We start from the raw sequence: 18,518 nt of genomic DNA, 5'->3' as shown, positions 1-18,518 counted from the left end.
AGGCTAGAGTAAGGGCCTCCCAGGCCTCTTCTTCTCCACGTGGGATTTGGGTTTTGTCCAAGACAGCCAGGGGACTATAGGAGGTACAATGGCCTTTGCCTTAAAGCTGCTGCCAATAATTTATACTGTTCCTTCCTTCGCTACACACACACACACACACACACACACACACACACACACACACACACACACACACACACACACACACCTTAAATGAGAGAACAAGACCCAGCAGGGTACATTCCAACGACAGGGAGACCCTTGTAGACAAATACCTGCAAAGCAGCAGGGTACTGCCACTGTGACACTGAGAGTGTCACACACCAGACGATCATATCTGAGCAGATCATAGGCTCCAACCTATTAGGAAGGAACCTTAACAGGACTGTTAGGCCGTGATGAGGCAACAGTATTAGCAATGGACAAGGGCAAAGCCATGTCCAGAGGGGCTTGGGGTGCGACTAGGCTGGGTCTTGCACTGGCTCTAAGCCCTATATAAGCCAAAGCCTGAGGCTCGGGCACCCTTCCTGCCACTGCAAGATCCAAGCCAGGAAGTGTTGACTTCTCTCTGCTTTCTGTTCTTATGGAGGGGCCTTTGCTTCTCTCAAGTGTGTTTAAAGAAGCATTAGGGGGGGCTGGAAAGAGATGGCTCAGAGGTTAAGAGCACTGGCTGCTCTTCCAAAGGTGCTGAGTTCAGTTCCCAGAAACCACATGGTGGCTCACAACCACCTATAATGAGATGTTCTGGCGTGCAGGTGTAAATGCAGGCAGAACACTGTATACATAATAAATAAATATATCTTTAAAAAAAAAAAGAATTAGGATTTGCAGTGGCCTAGGGAGACGGGCAGCGCAGGCAGACCATAGCCCCTGCGTGAGATGCAGCTGAAGCCAAGTCCAGCCCCATACCATAGGGCATGGGAAAGGAGCAAGGGTTGGGATGGGTAACGTCCACAGGAAGAGACCGGTGAGAAGTAGTAAATGCAACCTGTCATGTTAAAAAGCATCCGTAGGGGGAGCTAGAGCTCCCCGAAGAGCTCTTAACCCACCACGACAGCATTCTTCAACTGTGCATGCCTGGTGGGATTGGCCTTTAACCTCAGCTACTTGGGAGGCTGAAGCTGGACAGGGTCAGGGCCATGGAAACCTAGTGAGCTGGATCAGCGGGTAAGGGGCTTGTTGCAAAACTGATGACCTGAGTCCAAGCCCTGTAGCTCATAAAAGTGGAAGGGGAGAAAAGGCACCCCAAGGCATGTGTGCCTCCACCATCTGTCTGTCTGTCGGTCTCTCTCTCTCTCTCTCTCTCACACACACACACACACACACACACACACACACACACACACACACACGACTGTGCACTTAACTCTGGGACAGAGTTCTTGCTTAGCATGTATGAGGTGGCTGCCCGTCTCACTTTGCATCAGTCCCGGCTCCTCTGTGGTAGGTGGGAAAGGCTGGGGAGCCTCACATGTGCCCCGAAAGAGGCCTTGTAAAAACGGGGCTTGGTGTTGGTAGCCTTGAGGGGAAGGGTTCTCCTGTCACCTTGCTCTGACCCAGGCACTAGACTCCTACCATCTGTTCCACTGCCACCTGCTGCTAATCCGAGGGACACCAGGAGAGACCAGACTGTTGAGTTGCTTCCTTTATTAGAAACAAGCGAGATGTACTGAGTGGAACAATGCATTTGGTATCTCTGCCCCCACCCCGGCAAAGAATGCCCGCAGCACAGCCCAATGAAAAGCCAAGACAAAACAGTGAAGCTGACCCGTCCCCAGATGCAGCATTTGCCTGCCACTCAGTCAACACTTGAATTCAATGAAACTGTCCTAAATCTCCTCCTCAGGTGCAGTCTGTCTGTAGACCTGCCTTCACTCTGTAGCAGGACATAGCAGGTCTCCTCTGGTTTTAGGGCAGGCAGACTAGCCACGAGAGGCACTCTAGTCCCCTTTTCTGACCCGAGAGTCTCTCTCCCTTAGACTGTAGACAACTCCATGAAAACTGTTCAGGACCTTTGGGGCCCCAGGTTGGTTTAATGCTGGTCATCTTTGGAGACAGAATTTTAAAAACCACAAAGACACTAGTCTCTAGGCTTCAGAGCGCCAGCCAGCAAGGGGAAGGACAAAATGGCAGAAGTTTTCCATTAAAAAAAAGTGTTAGCAGAGAGCTTGGTGTGAGCCGATCTTCAGACACAGGCACAAGTGGGAAAGCCTTTCTACCCAGCTCAGTTCCTACAGACTGGAGCCTATGGCAGCATGGAGGGTTGATCCAAAAGCAGGGAGGAGAGCTGGTCTTCAGGACATGGCAGAGGACTGGGGCCAGCCCACAGAGGCCTTCCAACATGGCTGCCTGAGGCATGTCAGCTTGATGGCCCCAGGACTCTTATTGTTTGATTGAGCCAGTCACAGGGCCACCATACTCCAAAGACTGTGGAGGAGCTCTGCACCCCATGACGGTGCTCTTGAACCCCTAGTGCCGGGAGGGCTGGATGAAGACACCAGAACAGTCTGGATAAAAATAAGACCTAAAAACAACCCCTGAGCTGACCCCTGCAGACCCGGGCAGAACGCCCACCACGAAGCAGCAGCAGCAGAGGTGAAGCAAGCCACCTGGTTTGGGGGACGGAGTTGCTGCCAGCAGATGTTTCTTCCAGAGCAGCTCCCTGGGGCTGTTTTGTTCCATGACCAGGGTCAATGAAACCAAAGCTCACGCCAGAGATTCATGTACCCCAAATCTCAGAGGCAATCTGAGCTGAGAGCTGGCCCACAACTGATCGAGACTATGGGAGGCCTTTCCACATTCCAGGCCCGCCCTAGAAGGAAAGACTTCAGCACTTTGTTTTTTAAAAGTGTGGGCAGGGTGAGCCCACTCGGGCACTTCAGGCGGTGTCTGCTGACTGAGGCTGAGGGCAGCCCCGCCTCTTTGTCTCCTCCTGTCCGTAGAACTCAGTGCACTTTTTTTTTTTTTTTTTTTTTTTTTTGCCAAGAACAGCAGCTTCTTTGGTCTGAGTATCTTGGAGTCACAAGTTAGCCACCTTTGCTGGCACTTGCAATCCGCAGCACAGGACAGCAAAGGAAAGGAAGGTCCCTAAGAGCCTCTGATGAGAATCCTCCAAGCAGAGCTTCTGCCCCTGGCAGTAGTCTACAAAGCAAGGAGCATCCCCAGCACACAATTTCCTTAAGCTGAGGCGATGCAGCGTTAGCTTTTGCAGACCACCACCAGAAGCCGGGGCCTGAGGCAAACCCCTGTTTGCCTGTAGGACAGTTTCAGTTCAGGGGACAAGGCTGAACCTGGCTCGTGGCTAAAGCTTCTTTCCCCTACAAGGTCCCCCCACCCCCAAGATGCCAAGAGGTGAAAGAGCACGGACATTCCCCCGCTGTGTAGGGCTCTCTCCTAGACACAAGTTACAAGGAAGCTGGATGTGGCTTGCAATCCTCCTAGGCCACTTGGCAGAACCCTACTCAAGAATGCCCACATGGGCAGCCATGTGATCAGGGGCTTGACTACTTCTGGAGAAACCGGCAGCATCAATAACCACCACTACCACCACAAAAATCCACACAACAGCACTGGTGACAGTCAGACTCAGACAATGGTAACGCTGCCAAGTCTAGATTGTCTCCAACTGTTTCTTGCTGCCACTGTGGACTGTGCATCCCAGCAAGGAGAGAAAGGAGCATATGAGGCGGCACAGGCAGAGGCTGGGCATCGCCAAGACAGGCCTGCTCAGCCTCCTTGGAGCACTCGCTTTTTGCATTAAGATGCCTTAAGCAAGAGCTTGCACTCACGGTCTCCACAAGGTCCCTTGCAAACTGCCAACCATCCTGGGCAGCGAAGGTAACGTCTCTCAGGGAACAAGTGCCTGTAGGGTTGGCCACAGCCGGCTCAAAAGCCTTTTCAAATTACTTGGTAGGCTAATCTCCTACGGGAGAAGGCGCAGGAGATGGGCGAGGGGCTTGATTAATGAAATCTATTTCCACGATTGTCACCACTTCCTAGTGTCAGAATGCAGTAGTCTGGCCTCAGCCCAGGGCCAGCCCGACCCTAGGAGCTGGTCCTGCCATCCTAGAGATCCGAGCCCTCTCCTGAGCTGGCAGTCCCTCCACCTTCCCTCCTGGCTCAAAGCCAGTTGGGCAGCCAATTCCAAATGGGAACTGGGTGAGGCTCCCAAGATCTCTTTCTCCTGCTCCCACTGAGCACAGCTTCCTGCTTCTGAAGAACAGCAGCTGTGCCAGTACACGTCTGCCTGCTCTGTCCTTGGGTTCTAATGTCGGAGAATGACTGGATTCAGCTTCTTTCTCATTAGAGACCAAACATCCTTGTACATTTGGAACATGAAAGATATTTAAAATATTTATATATATAATATATATACTTTTATTATTCACCCGTTAACTCCATAATACGCCAATCACGAGCTAGGTTTCAGGGTTACACCCCTTGATCATGGCTGCACGAGCAGGTTAATTCATTGAAAACAGGGAGACCAGAAACATGGCCAAAGGTGACATCACGCAGCCTATGCCATGGCAATATAATTGTCAAGTTCGCTGGCGGTTTGGTAAAGCCGGTTCAGTTCTGTTCTGTTTGCCAGAGATCTCACATTTATGAAAGTTGGACCAACAAGTGGTGGGATTCCATTTCCTGGTTTGGATTTTCAGTGGCTTTATCCAGAATCTCACTGGCAACTGGTTACTGTAACACCAACCCAACCTAGGAGAGCCAACGGGGAAAGGTCACGTTTAGAGTTGACATCTGCAGGGCTTTCCTGCCTTCCTAGTCCTGCAGGTCAGGCCCACTGAGCTCAGAGGGAGACGCCAATGCCTTTGCTGGGTTTCTATTGCTATCAGAGCCCTGAAGGAAAGCAGTGGTGGTACCCTGGACAACACTGGGCCAGAGGCTTCTGTCCAGCTCTAAATCCTGACTAGCCCATGCCTGACCGCCCCTGAGGAGGTGGGAGGTGAAGGGGCAAGAAAGGGCCACAACAAGACAAGAATGGCAGCCCAGGACAGGAAAGGCAGACCTGCAGACCCTAACCTCCTGGGTACCTCAAAAGTGTGTGCCTGATCCTGCAGGTCTGTGCTTTTAGCTACTGGGGAGGGAAAGGCAGGAGGATTGTAAGTGGCCTGCTTGGGCAAGAGAGAAAGCTCTAAGGCCCGGCTTGAGCAACTGAGTGAGATCCTGTATCCAGAAAAGAAAAACTATGATGGTACACCCTCAATCCCAGCATTTGGGAGGCAGATCTCTGTGATCCGGGAGCTCGAGGCCAATCTTGGTCTACACGGCAAGCTCTAGGCCAATCCTGGTCTACACAGCAAGTTCTAGGCCGAATAATGAGACACATTGAATAGTGTCTTGAATTATTTCTTTCAAACTCCAAGGTAGGCAGTTACCTAGCATATACGAGGCAGTAGATTCCAGCCCCAGAACCGGCAGCAATGAAAGCAACAGTGCAGAGTGCCCTACCCCAACAGCCATGGCCTCCCTGTCTGTCCTTGCCTGCTGGTCTGGCCCTTTCAGACATTTCAAGGCCTAAGCACCATTGCTGAGGGCCTGAACTGATCGATCCCTCTGTGCAGTCTCAGCCGAAGCCACCAGCTCCCTGCCGGCAGCTCAGCCTCGGGCTGTGACCCACGTACCTTCTTGGGCCCCCCAGCTTCCTGCCGGCAGCTCAGCCTCGGGCTGTGACCCACGTACCTTCTCAGCCCCCATGCTAGGGCACTTCCAATTGTACAGGTAATACTGCAGGTTGCCGTCCCCTATGCCGAACTTAAGCTTCTCCAGGAATGTTTTGTTCTCCATGAGATCCAGCGCGTTGAACACGTCGAACCCTTTCTGCAGGGCAGCAGGAGAAAGGACAACAGGTGAGGGCAGGAGGGCTGCTTCCCCTTCTGTCCCACAGGCAGCCAGAGGGCAAACTTCCTTCAGAGGTTCCAGCTATATCCTGGTTAATAAACTCCAGTTAGCGCTGAGCTCTCCAGATGTGCTTTGCAAGGCAGTCCTTGGGCCACCCGCAGCCTGGCCTCTCCGCAGTGTCCCCAAACTGGAGGCCGCTCCTTCTGGAGCTTCCTAACTCTAGGCGAAAACTGCTGGGCCCTTGCCTAAGAGCAGGGAACTAAGGAAACTTGAGTCTTCCAGCCTGTGGGCAGCAAACTCCTGAGCTGTGCTCACCACCACTACCAAGCGCACCCTCACATCTCCCAAGACCATCTGGCCGGCTCCTCACCATTTTGGCTAGAACAAGGGCGTCGCTCATAAGGTCTAGAAGCGGTGTCTGGGTGTGAACGTTGTAGAATGAGTAAGCAGCTTTTAGACTCTTGTGGGTGGGATGGTTCATGATGGTGGAAGGAAGTGTATAAAAGCTCAGAAAGTCAGTCACCTCACCGTTGGCATTCTGAAGGGAAGAGTAAACGAACAGGCAGTGTCACTCACGCAAAGGAACAGGCAGCCCACCGTACTCTCACCCCATCTTCAGCTGAATGGGAGGACACTGGGACAGGGCATGCAGCCAGAGGAAGCACACTGGCTAAGGATTCGAGGATGGCCAGGCTGGACTGTGGGCTGAGCTACCATGCTGGGCATGGCCAGGGATGTCTTCCCGTGGCTTGCATCCTCAGACTGCGGCTTTGGTGTCTGGACCACACTAGGTCAAGTTGAGACGAGAAGACAGGTCATCTGTCTAAGGGGTATGGTGCTCCCTACTCTGTAATGAGCCGAGGTGAGGGACCAAGGTACCCTTTCAACAAACGCAAACTATGATTTGTTGAGGACCAAATAGAGACTCTGGGAGGCCTAACATGGTAACCATGGTAACAGCAGCTCTCTGGGCACTTAGCTGTTTCTCTTGCAGTGGATGGCACTCACCTCTACCACAAAAGTGTCAATGATGTTCTCCTGGGGGTAGAACCAGTGCTCCACCTCCTCCTGGCTCATGACGGGAGTGAGGTGAAACTGCTTCAAGTACCTGCTGAGCAGCTGGTGCACTACTGGAATGTCCTTCTTTTCCATTGGTCGTAGCCCAGCTGTCTTGGGAGTCTGCAAGGGCAGAAGAGATGGTGTCAGAGCCTATCACCCTGGACCTGCCACACAGGCCCTCAAGAGAGAAACCTGAGTCATCCCTGGCATCACTCCTAGCCCTCTCAGCATCCCAACTCAGCCTGCCTCTGGGGATCTTGTCTCTGTGGCAGGGTGGAAGCTGGGGCAGAGGCTGTGGCACCCATTTCTTACCCATGGTATTCTAGTCTGTCCTACGATAATAGAGGCCTCCCTACCCTCCCTCCGGTCAGTGTCCACACAGCACATGACCAGCTACCCTAGGGCCAACTGGCCACTGTAGCTGCTGAAAGAATTCAGTGGAAGGAAACCACATGACTCTATGCAACAAGTATCAGAGCTGACAGAAATCCCCAGAGGCTCAGTACACACAAGGAGGGTGGGCCAAGTTGAAAACAGCTGAGTCACAGGTGTGTGCCTGTCTTCAGGATGGAGCTGCAGAGATGGCTCAGTGCGAAAGGTGCTTACTGGGTAAGTGTAAGGACATGAGTTCAAATCCCCACAACCCATGTAAAGGCTGGATGCAATAGTGTAATATCTGTAATCCTAGTACTAAGGAGAGAAGAGAGGCAGAGACAGTGGACTATGTAGAATAACTCGAGCCAGCTAGCCCAATGTATGCAGAGGAAAAACAGAAAAGAGACGCTACCTCAAAACAAGGCTGAAGGCAGAGAATGACACTGGAGATGTTTATTCAAAAAAATGCATGTGCATAAAACTTCAGTGTGGACCTCTGCCTTCCAACTCCCTTCCTATCTCTTTAGGGGACGTCGACATCTATCCTGGCAGCTCCCACAGTGACTTCTCAAACCCTGAAAACACACCCATACTGGGTTTCTCACCCAAATACAGGATTGGATCCCAGAGTACCTGGACCATAGCCCTCTACTTCCTGAAGTGCAGGGGAGAGGCGCAGGGATGACATCTCCTACAGCCCCCAGTTCTCCGTCTCTCTCAGACATGGTCTCATGTGGCCCAGGCTGGCCTCAAACTTGTTATGTAGCCAAGGCTGGCCTTCAACTCCTGACCTTGCTGGTCCTGAGTGCTGGGATCACAGGCAGGAGACTCAGCTTTCCAAACCTGTCTTGGCAACATGGAGCTACAGTGCAGGACTCTCTCAAGGCTGGACAATGATGCTGACCCAGCATTAGACCCATGCCAAGGTGAGTAATCCCATGTGGATCAACAGACTCAAGCCGGCAGCCCTCGGAGCAGCAAGCACTCAGCACAGAGTGACAGCCACCTGAAGTGTGGAGGCCAGTGAAGGGAAGTGAGGAGCTCACAGCTCAGGGTGAAGGCAAGCACAAGCGGAGACTGTCGCTTGTTTCTCTGGGAAGGAGGGCAGACTGAGATCTAGAATTGAAGACCTGGGGACTCGGGGCTATCCAGTCCCTCAGTGCCAATTCTGGCTGTTGGGGAGGGATTAGAAATCTGGCTTCTCTCACAAGCTCTGCCAGTGTTTCCCTACCTGACTTGGCAGAGGGAGTGGACACTTGAGAGCGTCCCACACCAGTCTCTAGAGTATATGAGACAGTGAGGAGATCCGTTTTCTATCTATGCTTCACTTGGCCTACAGTTACGCGGTGCTCTCTGAAGCTGTCAGCAGACACCAGGATGGGAACCCAGGCATAGAGCCAGGAGAACCAAGGAAACAAAACAAAAATACATACTTGTAGACAGTAAGATACAAGAACCTGGAAACTAGGGGCTGCTCAGTGGAAGCCTCCCCCACATCCCCGCTCCTGGCCACCACCCCGGGGCACCACTGGCCTCTGGCAGTCGGTAGAGCTTCATGGTACGTTGCATGGTCATATTCCTGCTCAGGTGGGAGAACTTCACTTCAATCAGCTTCCGAGGGTTTAGGGACCGATGCCAGTACCTGTAGGGACACAAATGTCCTGGCCTCAGAGGACTCTGGCCAGTCCCTTTCATTAAAAGGACAGGGGCAGGGGACCTCCAGTTGGCCCGCATGTGTCATGAGGAGGATCCTTTCTGGAGGAGCAGGCTCAGGCTCCTCCAGAGGGTCAGCACTGCCGTGGGCCGTCCGAGAATCTTCTTTCTACATTTCCATTTCAGAAGCCACTAGGCTGTGGCTCTGGTGTCTGGGGCGCACAGCCCTCTCTCCTGCAATGAGGTCAGTGGAAGGCTGACAGCAGCACACTTACCCTCCTCCTCCCTCCTCTTCTGTATTCACCTGGAGTTATTATCTTTGCAGCTCTCTAAACAGAGATTATTCAATTGTTTCAAACAACTTTCTCTGGTGGAGGTCATCCTCAGACCACACAGGGATCAGACAAGCTCCCTCTGATCCACAAAATATTCATAGTGAAGCTGAGCCAAATACTTAAAACTTAAAAACTTGACTTTCTATAAAAACCCAGGTTTGGCCTCACCCTTAAGCCAAACCCCATGTCTAGCTGGGGTAAGCCCGATTCGACAATGTCTGATCTCTTTCCAAGTCCCTGAACCATACCCTTTCCACATTCCCAAAGTGTTCTCCTGTCAGCCACCCACACCGCACAGAACTGGCACGGAGGAGCGCAATGCTATGTCTCGGTGACACGACCCTTCAGCTAGCGCCAGGCACCTGCATCCCCATGATCTGCAGGAAGAGAGTCTTACCTGCAGGTGCCAACAGGCTTTGGCAATACCACTCCGGCAGTGTAAACAGCTTGGAAAATGCCCTCCAGGTGGACCCGCCGGGTTATCTCTCGGATCAAAACTGGAGCCACCCTCTTGGAGCGCAGCTTCTTGTGGACGCACAGGAAGTTGATCTCCACCATCTTCTTCTCTCTAAAGAGGAAGGTTGGATGTTGACTGACGTGACTTTCTCCCATACAACATCACAGGAATCTCATCACTGGGCAGAGGTGTCCATTTTGCTGCCCCCTCCACTCAGTAGTCACCACTGGGGATCCCGCCACTACCAGCTTCTTCTTGGCAAGCTTGCCTCACACCTTCTGCTTGAAAACCTTAGTGGGAATCCTATGGATGCCTGTATCTTTTTTTTTTTTTTTTTTTTTTTTTTAAAGATTTACTTATTTATTGTTATGTATGAGTGTTCTATCTGCATGCACACCTACATGTCAGAAGAGGGCATCAGATCTCATTCTAGATGGTTGTGAGCCACCATGTGGTTGCTGGGAATTGAACTCAGGACCTCAGGAAGAGCAGTCAATGCTCTTAACCGCTGAGCCATCTCTCCAGCCCCAAGGATGCCTGTATCTTAAGGCGCCATTAGCACCTCCCTGTGGGCCCCCGATGAGTGCGCTGGGGAGTCCCACCTGCAGCAGGCAATGAAGCAATATCAAGAAGCCTCAGCCGGGTGGTGGTGCACACCTTACTCCCATGCATGCCAAAACATGTGGCTCCCACGAAGAGTTTCACTCCCAGCGTGTAGATGCCTCCGCTTCACCGGCCCCTCCGCCTCATTTTCACGGGGGATCATGTAGCTCTCTTCCCCCTCCCAAACCAGCGAGATGGTGGCAACAAGGGCAGATGCTTACGTGTCATAGATGTGGATGTTTGCTGGGATGGCACTAATGAACCCAACCAGCTTCCGACTTGAGACCACTCGAACGCCGCAGTGCCACTGTGGTAACCAGCCAGGTGGCCGGAGAGCCCTGCAACAGAGGCACCGACAGGAGCTGTGGTACTGCCTGCAGCAGCCTGGAGAGCTGGGCCGGGTTCGTTTTTGACTTGACACTAACCTTCTTTAGGACCAAAATTCCTTGATACCAACAGAATCAGGCCACAGGCACTTCCCACAAGAACCTTTTACCCTGTTGTGCTGGCGACCGTGGCCAGTCTTGCGCATGCATTCTAGGCACATCCTTTGGTGCTAAGTTACACTCCAGCCTTTATTTGTTTTTGTTCTGTTTTGTTTTTTGACAGAAAGTTCTGTGTGTACCCTAAGCTGGCCTCAAGCTTCTGACCGTCCTTCGTCTGCCGTTTAGTAAGGCCCTCTGCCAGGTTCTCACTGTGCAGCCTCAGCTGGCCTTGGTCCCACAGAGAGCTGCCGTCTCCACCTGCTGATGGCCAGGGTTACATGCCTGGGCCGCCATGTCTTTATGTCGTCTCAGAGCTTAAACTAGAGGACTTCCATGCAGAGGGCGTAGGAAGTAACTGTGGGGACCTGGGCTCTGCCCTCTGCCCCTCAGCAGCCCTCGTCTTCCTGCTTTTCCCCATGCACTGGGGAGACCCCGCTGCTCTTCAGCTTCACGCCGCTGTCTTCTTAGATGTCACATGTAGCCCAGGCTAGCAGACGGCTTACCCAGGATAGGCATGCTCACTAACTAGATAGTCTCACCTGCCCTTCTCCCCAATCTTTGCTTCTGGGTACCGACTCTGATTGTCTCCCTCAGCCAATCTATTTTTTTTTTAATTGTGGGTTTTAAAAAAAGGATTTATTTATTATTATGTATACAGTGTTCTGCCTGCATGTACACCTGCAGGCCAGAAGAGGGCATCAGATCACATTATAGATGGTTGTGAGCCACCATGTGGTTGCTGGGAATTGAACTCAGGACCTTTGGAAGAGCAGGTAGCGCTCTTAACCACTGAGCCATCTCTCCAGCCCTAGCCAATCTATTTTAAGGACGGTTTCCGTCCTAAGCACAGCTTAAAGCAAGTCTCTCGATGCACACACAGCAGCGTGCCACTCAAAGGCTGGCTCCTGGGTAGGTGCAAGCTTCGGGCCCGTGTGGTCCTGCTACCTGCTCTGTCCTTACGAGAAGAGGAGCTCTTGGAGGACGGAGGCCAGGCTGTGACGGACACTCCAGAACCATGAGAAAGGAATTCCTACTATTTACAAGTTAGATAAGGCTAGGGTAGAGACACCCCTTACAACTTACCACAAGAGGAACTCAGGGGAGTAATCAAATCGGAACATGTTATCATCATCTTCCACATAGTTCTCATTCAGCAGAGTGTACAGCTCCTTCAGCTGCAGAGAAAGGAGGAGCCCCTGAGGCGCCCTGCCAAGCGGGGCCAACTCCAGCTCCCCGCGGCTCACCACCAAAACCACCGCAAGTCTCACAAACCTGTTTTATCCCAGGCCTGGCAAGGATTCTTTAGAACAAGCACCCTTGGTTGTAATACAAAATGGAACCGCTAGGGGGCAGAGTCGCACACCAGCACACACCCGCGTCTTAGAGATCTAGCTGGATTACCCTGACCATCAGATGTTTTCTCTATGACCATGTTTTAGAGAAATAATTTTGTGTTTTGGGTGCTGGTCAAAGAATTATTTACTCCCAGAACACTACTGCTATATTTTTCCATATAATATATTCCTTTTTAAATTATGGTTTTAGGGCTTTTTTTGGGGGGGGGGGGGCGCGCATTTGTTTTGGTTTTTCAAGAGAGGGTTTCTCTGTGTAGCCTCAGGGGTCCTAGACTCACTTTGTAGACCAGGCTGGCCTCAAACTCACAGAGATCCACCTGCCTCTGCCTCCTGAGTGCTAAGATTACAGGTATGTGCCACCACGCTGGGCTTAGGATTTTTTTTTAATGTACATTGGTGTTTTGCCTGCATATATGTCTGTGTGAGGATGTCAGCTTCCCTGAAATTGGAGTTACCTATGGCAGTTGTGAGCTGCCATGTGGGTACTGGAAAATGAACCCAGGTTCTCTAGAAGGTCCAACTCCTAACCGCTGAACCATCTCTCCAGCCCCTCACTGCCATATTTAAAAAACAAGTAAACATGTTTGGCCTTTTCCATCTTGATCAAAAGATGTTTATCTTTTTTCTGCCTTCTCAGGTCTCCATCAGCCAGCCCAAGTACAAGTCTAATGACCTGAGTTCAATCCCTGGGACTGATGCAATGGTAGGAGGGGACTGACTTCACACATCCTGTGACCTCCACAAGGATGCTCTGGCACATGTTCTCTCCCTCTTTGTCTCCTTTCCTTCCACCCCCCGCCCCCAAGTAAAAGTTTAAAGCACAACTATGTTCCTAAGCAGGTATGGTAGAGCTGTCAATAGTCCTGGGGAGATGGGGCTGGAGAGGTGGCTCAGCAGTTAGGAGCATGGGCCGCTCTTCCAGAGGTCATGAGTTCAATTCCCAGCAACCACATGGTGGCTCACAACCATCCACAGTGAGATATGGTGTCCTCTTCTGGTCTGTAGGTGTATATGCAAGCAGAACACTGTATACATAATAAATAACTATTTAAAAAGAAAAAAAAGAAAAAGAAATGCCATCTTGTTAAAAAAAAAAAAGTCCTGGGGAGTTTAAGCTGAGAGGATCACTAAAGTCGCGGGGGGGGGGGGGGGGGGGGGGGGGGGGGGGTCTTAAAAATTAAGGGGGGGTGTGGAAGAAACTATTTACATTTTCATCAGTTCTTACGGAGACGGGGTCTCTCTGTGTAGCCCTGGCTGTTCTGGAGCTCTGTAGACTAGGCTGGCCTGAAATTCACAGAGATCCGCCTGCCTCTGCCTCCCCTGGGATCAAAGGTGTACAACGGCACGCCTGGCCCAAATTGCTTTTGTTTTATCACAATAACAAAAGACTCTCACGTACCCACATATACATTCACATTAAATAATAATAATAATAATAATAATAATAATAATAATAATAATAATAATAGCGGCTGTAATAATAAAAAAGAGGTGGCTAACTGGAGTTGCAGCTCAGTGTTCAGAGTTCATTTACAAGACCTGGACTATTATTTTTTAAAAAAAGAGAAAGGTGCTGGGTGTGGTGGTGCACGCCTGTAATCCTAGCACTCAGGGAGACAGAGGCAGGTGGATTGCTGTGAGGTTGGGGCCAGCCATGTTCCTGGACAGCTATGGTTACACAGAAAAAACCATGTCTCAAAAAAAAAAAAAAAAAAAAAAAAAAAAAGAAGCCTGGATGTAGCAGCACATGCCTTTAATCGCAGCACTCGGGAGGTAGAGGCAGGCAGATCGCTGTGAGTTCAAGGCCAGCCTGGTCTACAAATCAAGTCCAGGACAGCCAAGGCTACACAGAGAAACCCTGTCTTGAAAAACCAAAAAGAGAAAAGGGAAAAGAAAAAGAAAAAAGAAAGAAGAAATAAAAAGACACTGGGTGGCCATTGAGGAAAGGTGAAGAGGAAAGGAGAGACATCTCAGCAGCCCAGATCACAAGTCAAACAACACACAGACAAGAAGCCAGGCAGTGGCGCTGTTGGCCTTTAATCCCAGCACTCAGGAGGTGAGGCAGATGGTCTCTGTGAATTCAAGGCCAGCCTGGTCTACATAGTGAGATCCAGGACAGCAAAGGCTGCATAATAGAGAGACCTTGCCTCAAAAAAACAAAACAAAAGCAAAAACAATAACAAAGGAACAAATAACAAAAGAAAGAAGACTCCACAATAAGGAGCTTTGAGCCTTACAGGCATGACATGCTAACTGCAGTTATGTACCCAATGGCATCTGCTCGGCTCTCTGTGGCTATCTCCTGAGTCTTGTCCCACCTGCGAGCCAGGCCTACTCACCACACCACGGTCTCCCAGGTCCAAGGCATCCCAAGTGAAGCCCTGAGGTAGGGTGTAGGGCTCTTGGCGAATGTTGTCCTTGTCAGGCTCCACTGGACCATGGGTGTTGACCACCTCACCTAGAAGAAGAGCACAGCCAGTCTACCATCTGCCCGCAGCATGGGTGAGGGGAAGCTCACTGAGAGCATGCGCTGGAGGGCTGGCTGCCTTGCTTGTGCAAAGCCCTGGGCAGGGTGGTGCGTGCCTCTAACCCCGCACTCACGAGGCGCAGAAGGACCAGAACGTCAAGGCCATTTCCCACTCACAGTGGGCTTGACACCATTCAGAGCGACACAAGACCCCGTCTCAAGAAAAAAAAATTTACCAGAGCAAAATTCTCCCGTCCCTAGGAACCCTGCTGCTTAAGGACACTCTGTGTTTAGCATCTGCAGTGTCTCTCCAGTGACCTGTGGTCCCTAGTTGAGGACCAACGCACAGCAAAACATCAAAATAATCTGAGATCCAAGATGGCTCATTTGTGGAAATCCTTCTAATTCTCTCTTCAGCTCCAGAATGACAAATGTTCACCAGAGCTCATCTGGCTTCCTGCCTCCCGGTGGGTGCAGGGTGGCGGCTGCTCTAGCCCAGAACATGTCCTGAAGAGATGTGTAAGGCCGTACAAGTCTGCAACAACAATGTTCTGGGCTCACTCTGCAGTCAGATGATGGCTGCAGGAGCCAGGCTCCGTCTCAGCCTCCAGCCCTGTGGGCCAGCTAAGTGGCAGGTCACGGCCTCTGTGCTTTGAGCCCTTCAGATGCCTTCAGGCTGAATCACCCCTCTCTCTACATGATGCTGCCGGGAAGTCTCCCTCTGACACAAGCCTTCCTCTGTGCGAGAGCTTGGGCGCTGCGGTGAAGGGCGGGGCACACCGAGCCGACAGGGCTGGAGAGGAAAGCCAGGCAGTCAAGAAATGCACTCTCTCTTTTTTTTAAAAGAAGCTCTCTCTCTCTTAATAGGTTTTGTTCTTTTTTCTTTTTAAATAAAGATTTATTTATTATTCATACAGTATTCTGCACACATGCCAGAAGAGGGCACCAGATCTCATTATAGATGGTGTGAGCCACCATGTGGTTGCTGGGAATTCAGCTCAGGACCTTTGGAAGAACAGAAAGTGTTCTTAACCTCTGAGCCATCTCTCCAGCCCAAATAAATTTTGTTTTGGTTTGGTTTTTTTAAGAGGGTTTCTCTGTGTAACAGAGCCCTGGCTGCCTTGGACTCTCTTTGTAGACCAGGCTGGGCTCAAACTCACAGAGATCTGCCTGCCTCTGCCTCCCAAGTGCTGGGACTAAAGGCATGTACCACCATACCCGGCAAATGAGTTTATTCTGTTTTTTCAAGACAAGAGAATACTAAGTAGCCCAGGCTGGCCTTTTGCTCACAGCAACCCTCCTGCCTCAGCTTCCCTGTGCTGGATTACAGGTACAGACCAGATGCTCAAGCCCTCCAAGTACTTTTAAGCAACCTCCAGCTGCTTACTTCCTGTGTGGGAAATGCTGTGATCAGTAGACAGCCCCTCCCAGCCCCCAAAAGCCAAGAGCAACACAAGGTGGAAGGCAGGCAAGTTACGAGCCTCAGAGGAACAGGTAAAGCTGAGGGGAAAAATTCCTGCTCCCCTCAACAAGATAAGGAAGGAGAGCAGCTAGATAAGAGTGACAAGCTCTGAAGAGGGCTGAAGGCTCATTCAGGGTATGTGACAACTGTCACACCTTTGTAACTGGTGTGACCAAACCTTTGGAAACTGGAACTCACAACCTGAGCTTACGTAAGTCAATTGTGAGGTGTCCAATAGTAAATAGTTTTGAACACACATTCCAAAAACAAACTGAAAATTAAACATGTACCAAATCTGAGGGTCTCCAGGCAGTCATGTGACTTCACTGTCGCCTTGGCTCTGAGCGCACATGGGCACACTGCACTACACATGCCAACAGGCAATGAAACATCAATGAACTCTGCCTTAGATTGCATAGCTCAGATCGAGGTCACTCGTGGTGGGAGATGGCTCAGTGATTAAGACACTGTTGCTCTCCCAGAGACTCTAGTTCAGATCCTAGCGCTCATAACGACCTGTAGGGCCAGCCAAGGGGATGTGGTACATGGCATCCTCTTCTATCCTCCGAGGGCAAACATATATCTAACACACACATAGGCACTGGCACAAAAATTATGAACTTATTTATCTTTTATGTGTATGAGTGTTTTGCCTGCACAGATGTATACCCACCATGTGTGTGTCTGCATGTATGCATACCCACCAAATGTGTCTCGTGCTGATGGAGGCCAGTGGAAGGGATCAGATCCCCTGGAACTGCAGTTAGGGACGGTTGCCAGCCACCACATAGTGCTGGGAACTGAACCTGGGTCCTCTGCAGGAACAAGTGTTCTTAGCCACTAAGTCATTTCTCTAACCCCACATAAATTAGTTCTGGGCCCCGAGATCTGGTAGAAGTCCAGAAGTAGGCCCTGTCACATACACCAATCAATGTTGTGTAAACTCTGCTCCCCGATTATCTCTGGCTAGTACAGAGGCTGGGCCACCCACAGCTCGGTGAGAGAGGACAGTAGGCTGAACTTCTGTTCCCAGTCTTGAGGTCTCCGGTAGGGACCACGAGACAGGAGGAGGAAGAGGAGGGAGAGAAAGGGCATGGTAACTAAGAACTGACCCAATGGATCAGGAATAGCCCAGGCAGGACCACCATGGCACGTAACTCGGGGCATATGGCTGGGAAATAGCTAGGCTAGCTCAAATGGGTTAGACGGGATCCTATCGGCCCAGCACTGAGCCTAAAGCTTATTATTAATAAATAATAAGTAGTAAGTCTAGTAAGTCTGTGTCATTCGTTTGGGAGCTAGAGCAGGTGAATAAAATATACACAACATCCTTACAGGATGACACCTGTGTCCAGCAAAATTTGTTCTTTGTTGTTGTTTTGAGACAAGATCTCTCTGTCCAACAGCCCTGGCTCTCCTAGAACTCACTCTGTAGACCAGGTTGGCCTCAAACTCAGCGATGCCTCTGCCGCCCAAATGCTGGAATTAAAGGTGTGTGCTACCACAGCTGGCTAGTGTCTCTTTATAACTGGTAACCCAGCACGACACAGGAAACACTTGCTCCGTAGAGTTCCCAGACCAACGCTGTTGGACACAGCTGTCCTTTTACTTCCTGGCACCTGATTGGGCTCTGCCTTCCCAATCCACAGTGTCCGCAAAGTCTTACACTGCTTCTGCAGAAGAACAGCAACACGGAAGCCTGAGAGGTCGCTCGCTCAGCATTTAAGAGCGCAGTTGCCAGCACTGTACTGGGCAGCTCACAGCTGCCTGTTGTTCTGGGTCTATACTCACAAGCATATATCCACACACATACACATTCTTCAAAAAATAATAAATATTTTTTAAAAATATAAAAATACAACACAAATTTACTTCTTCAGCTGCATATATATGAAGCAAGAATTGGGTCCCTAATGGTCCAAGAAGCAAAACCCAGTCACTCATAAAACCTTTGTCTAGGCTGGAGAGATGGCTCAGAGGTTAAGAGCACTGGCTGCTCTTCCAAAGGTCCTGAGTTCAATTCCTAGCACCCACATGGTGGCTCACAACCATCTATAATGAGATCTGGTGCCCTCTTCTGGTGTGCATGTGTACATGCAGGCAGAGCACTGTATACATAATAAATAAATAAATAACTCTTAAAACAAAACAAAACAAAACAAAAAAGCCTTTGCCCACTAGAAGCTCTGAGGCTAGCCAGCCAGGTCAGCTGTGCTTCATGCCTACCAGACATCTCTAACTCCAGTATGTGCAGTCTTTTCTACAATACTTTTGGGGTTTCTGTCTGTCCAATCCCTTTACAAGTTTATCACAGGATTTTTCAGTTTAGTTTTGGTTTTTTTTGAGACAGAGTCTCACTATATGACATAACTCTAGCTAGACTGAAACACCCCTTGTAGACCAGGCTAGCC

The 18,518-nt window shown here is 50.6% G+C and overlaps 1 protein-coding gene across 1 annotated transcript in view; it reads right to left on the bottom strand.

Annotated features, from left to right (window-relative positions):
* Positions 1-3,779: 3,779 nt before the first annotated feature.
* Positions 3,780-18,518, bottom strand: part of Nmt1 (N-myristoyltransferase 1) — a 30,062-nt gene continuing 15,323 nt past the window's right edge. Inside the window, exons 4-12 of the mRNA XM_051158793.1 lie at positions 14,518-14,636; positions 11,907-11,998; positions 10,560-10,676; positions 9,676-9,846; positions 8,824-8,932; positions 6,865-7,035; positions 6,227-6,394; positions 5,698-5,835; positions 3,780-4,713 (exon numbers count right to left, since the gene is read on the bottom strand). Of these exons, the coding sequence (XP_051014750.1) occupies positions 4,693-4,713; positions 5,698-5,835; positions 6,227-6,394; positions 6,865-7,035; positions 8,824-8,932; positions 9,676-9,846; positions 10,560-10,676; positions 11,907-11,998; positions 14,518-14,636 (1,106 nt within the window). The 3' untranslated portion in view covers positions 3,780-4,692. The remainder of the gene's footprint in view (positions 4,714-5,697; positions 5,836-6,226; positions 6,395-6,864; positions 7,036-8,823; positions 8,933-9,675; positions 9,847-10,559; positions 10,677-11,906; positions 11,999-14,517; positions 14,637-18,518) is intronic.

The sequence above is a fragment of the Acomys russatus genome, chromosome 16 (assembly GCF_903995435.1).
Source record: "Acomys russatus chromosome 16, mAcoRus1.1, whole genome shotgun sequence".
NCBI classification, from domain to species: Eukaryota; Metazoa; Chordata; class Mammalia; order Rodentia; family Muridae; genus Acomys; species Acomys russatus.
This window is presented reverse-complemented; position numbering and strand designations above follow the sequence as displayed.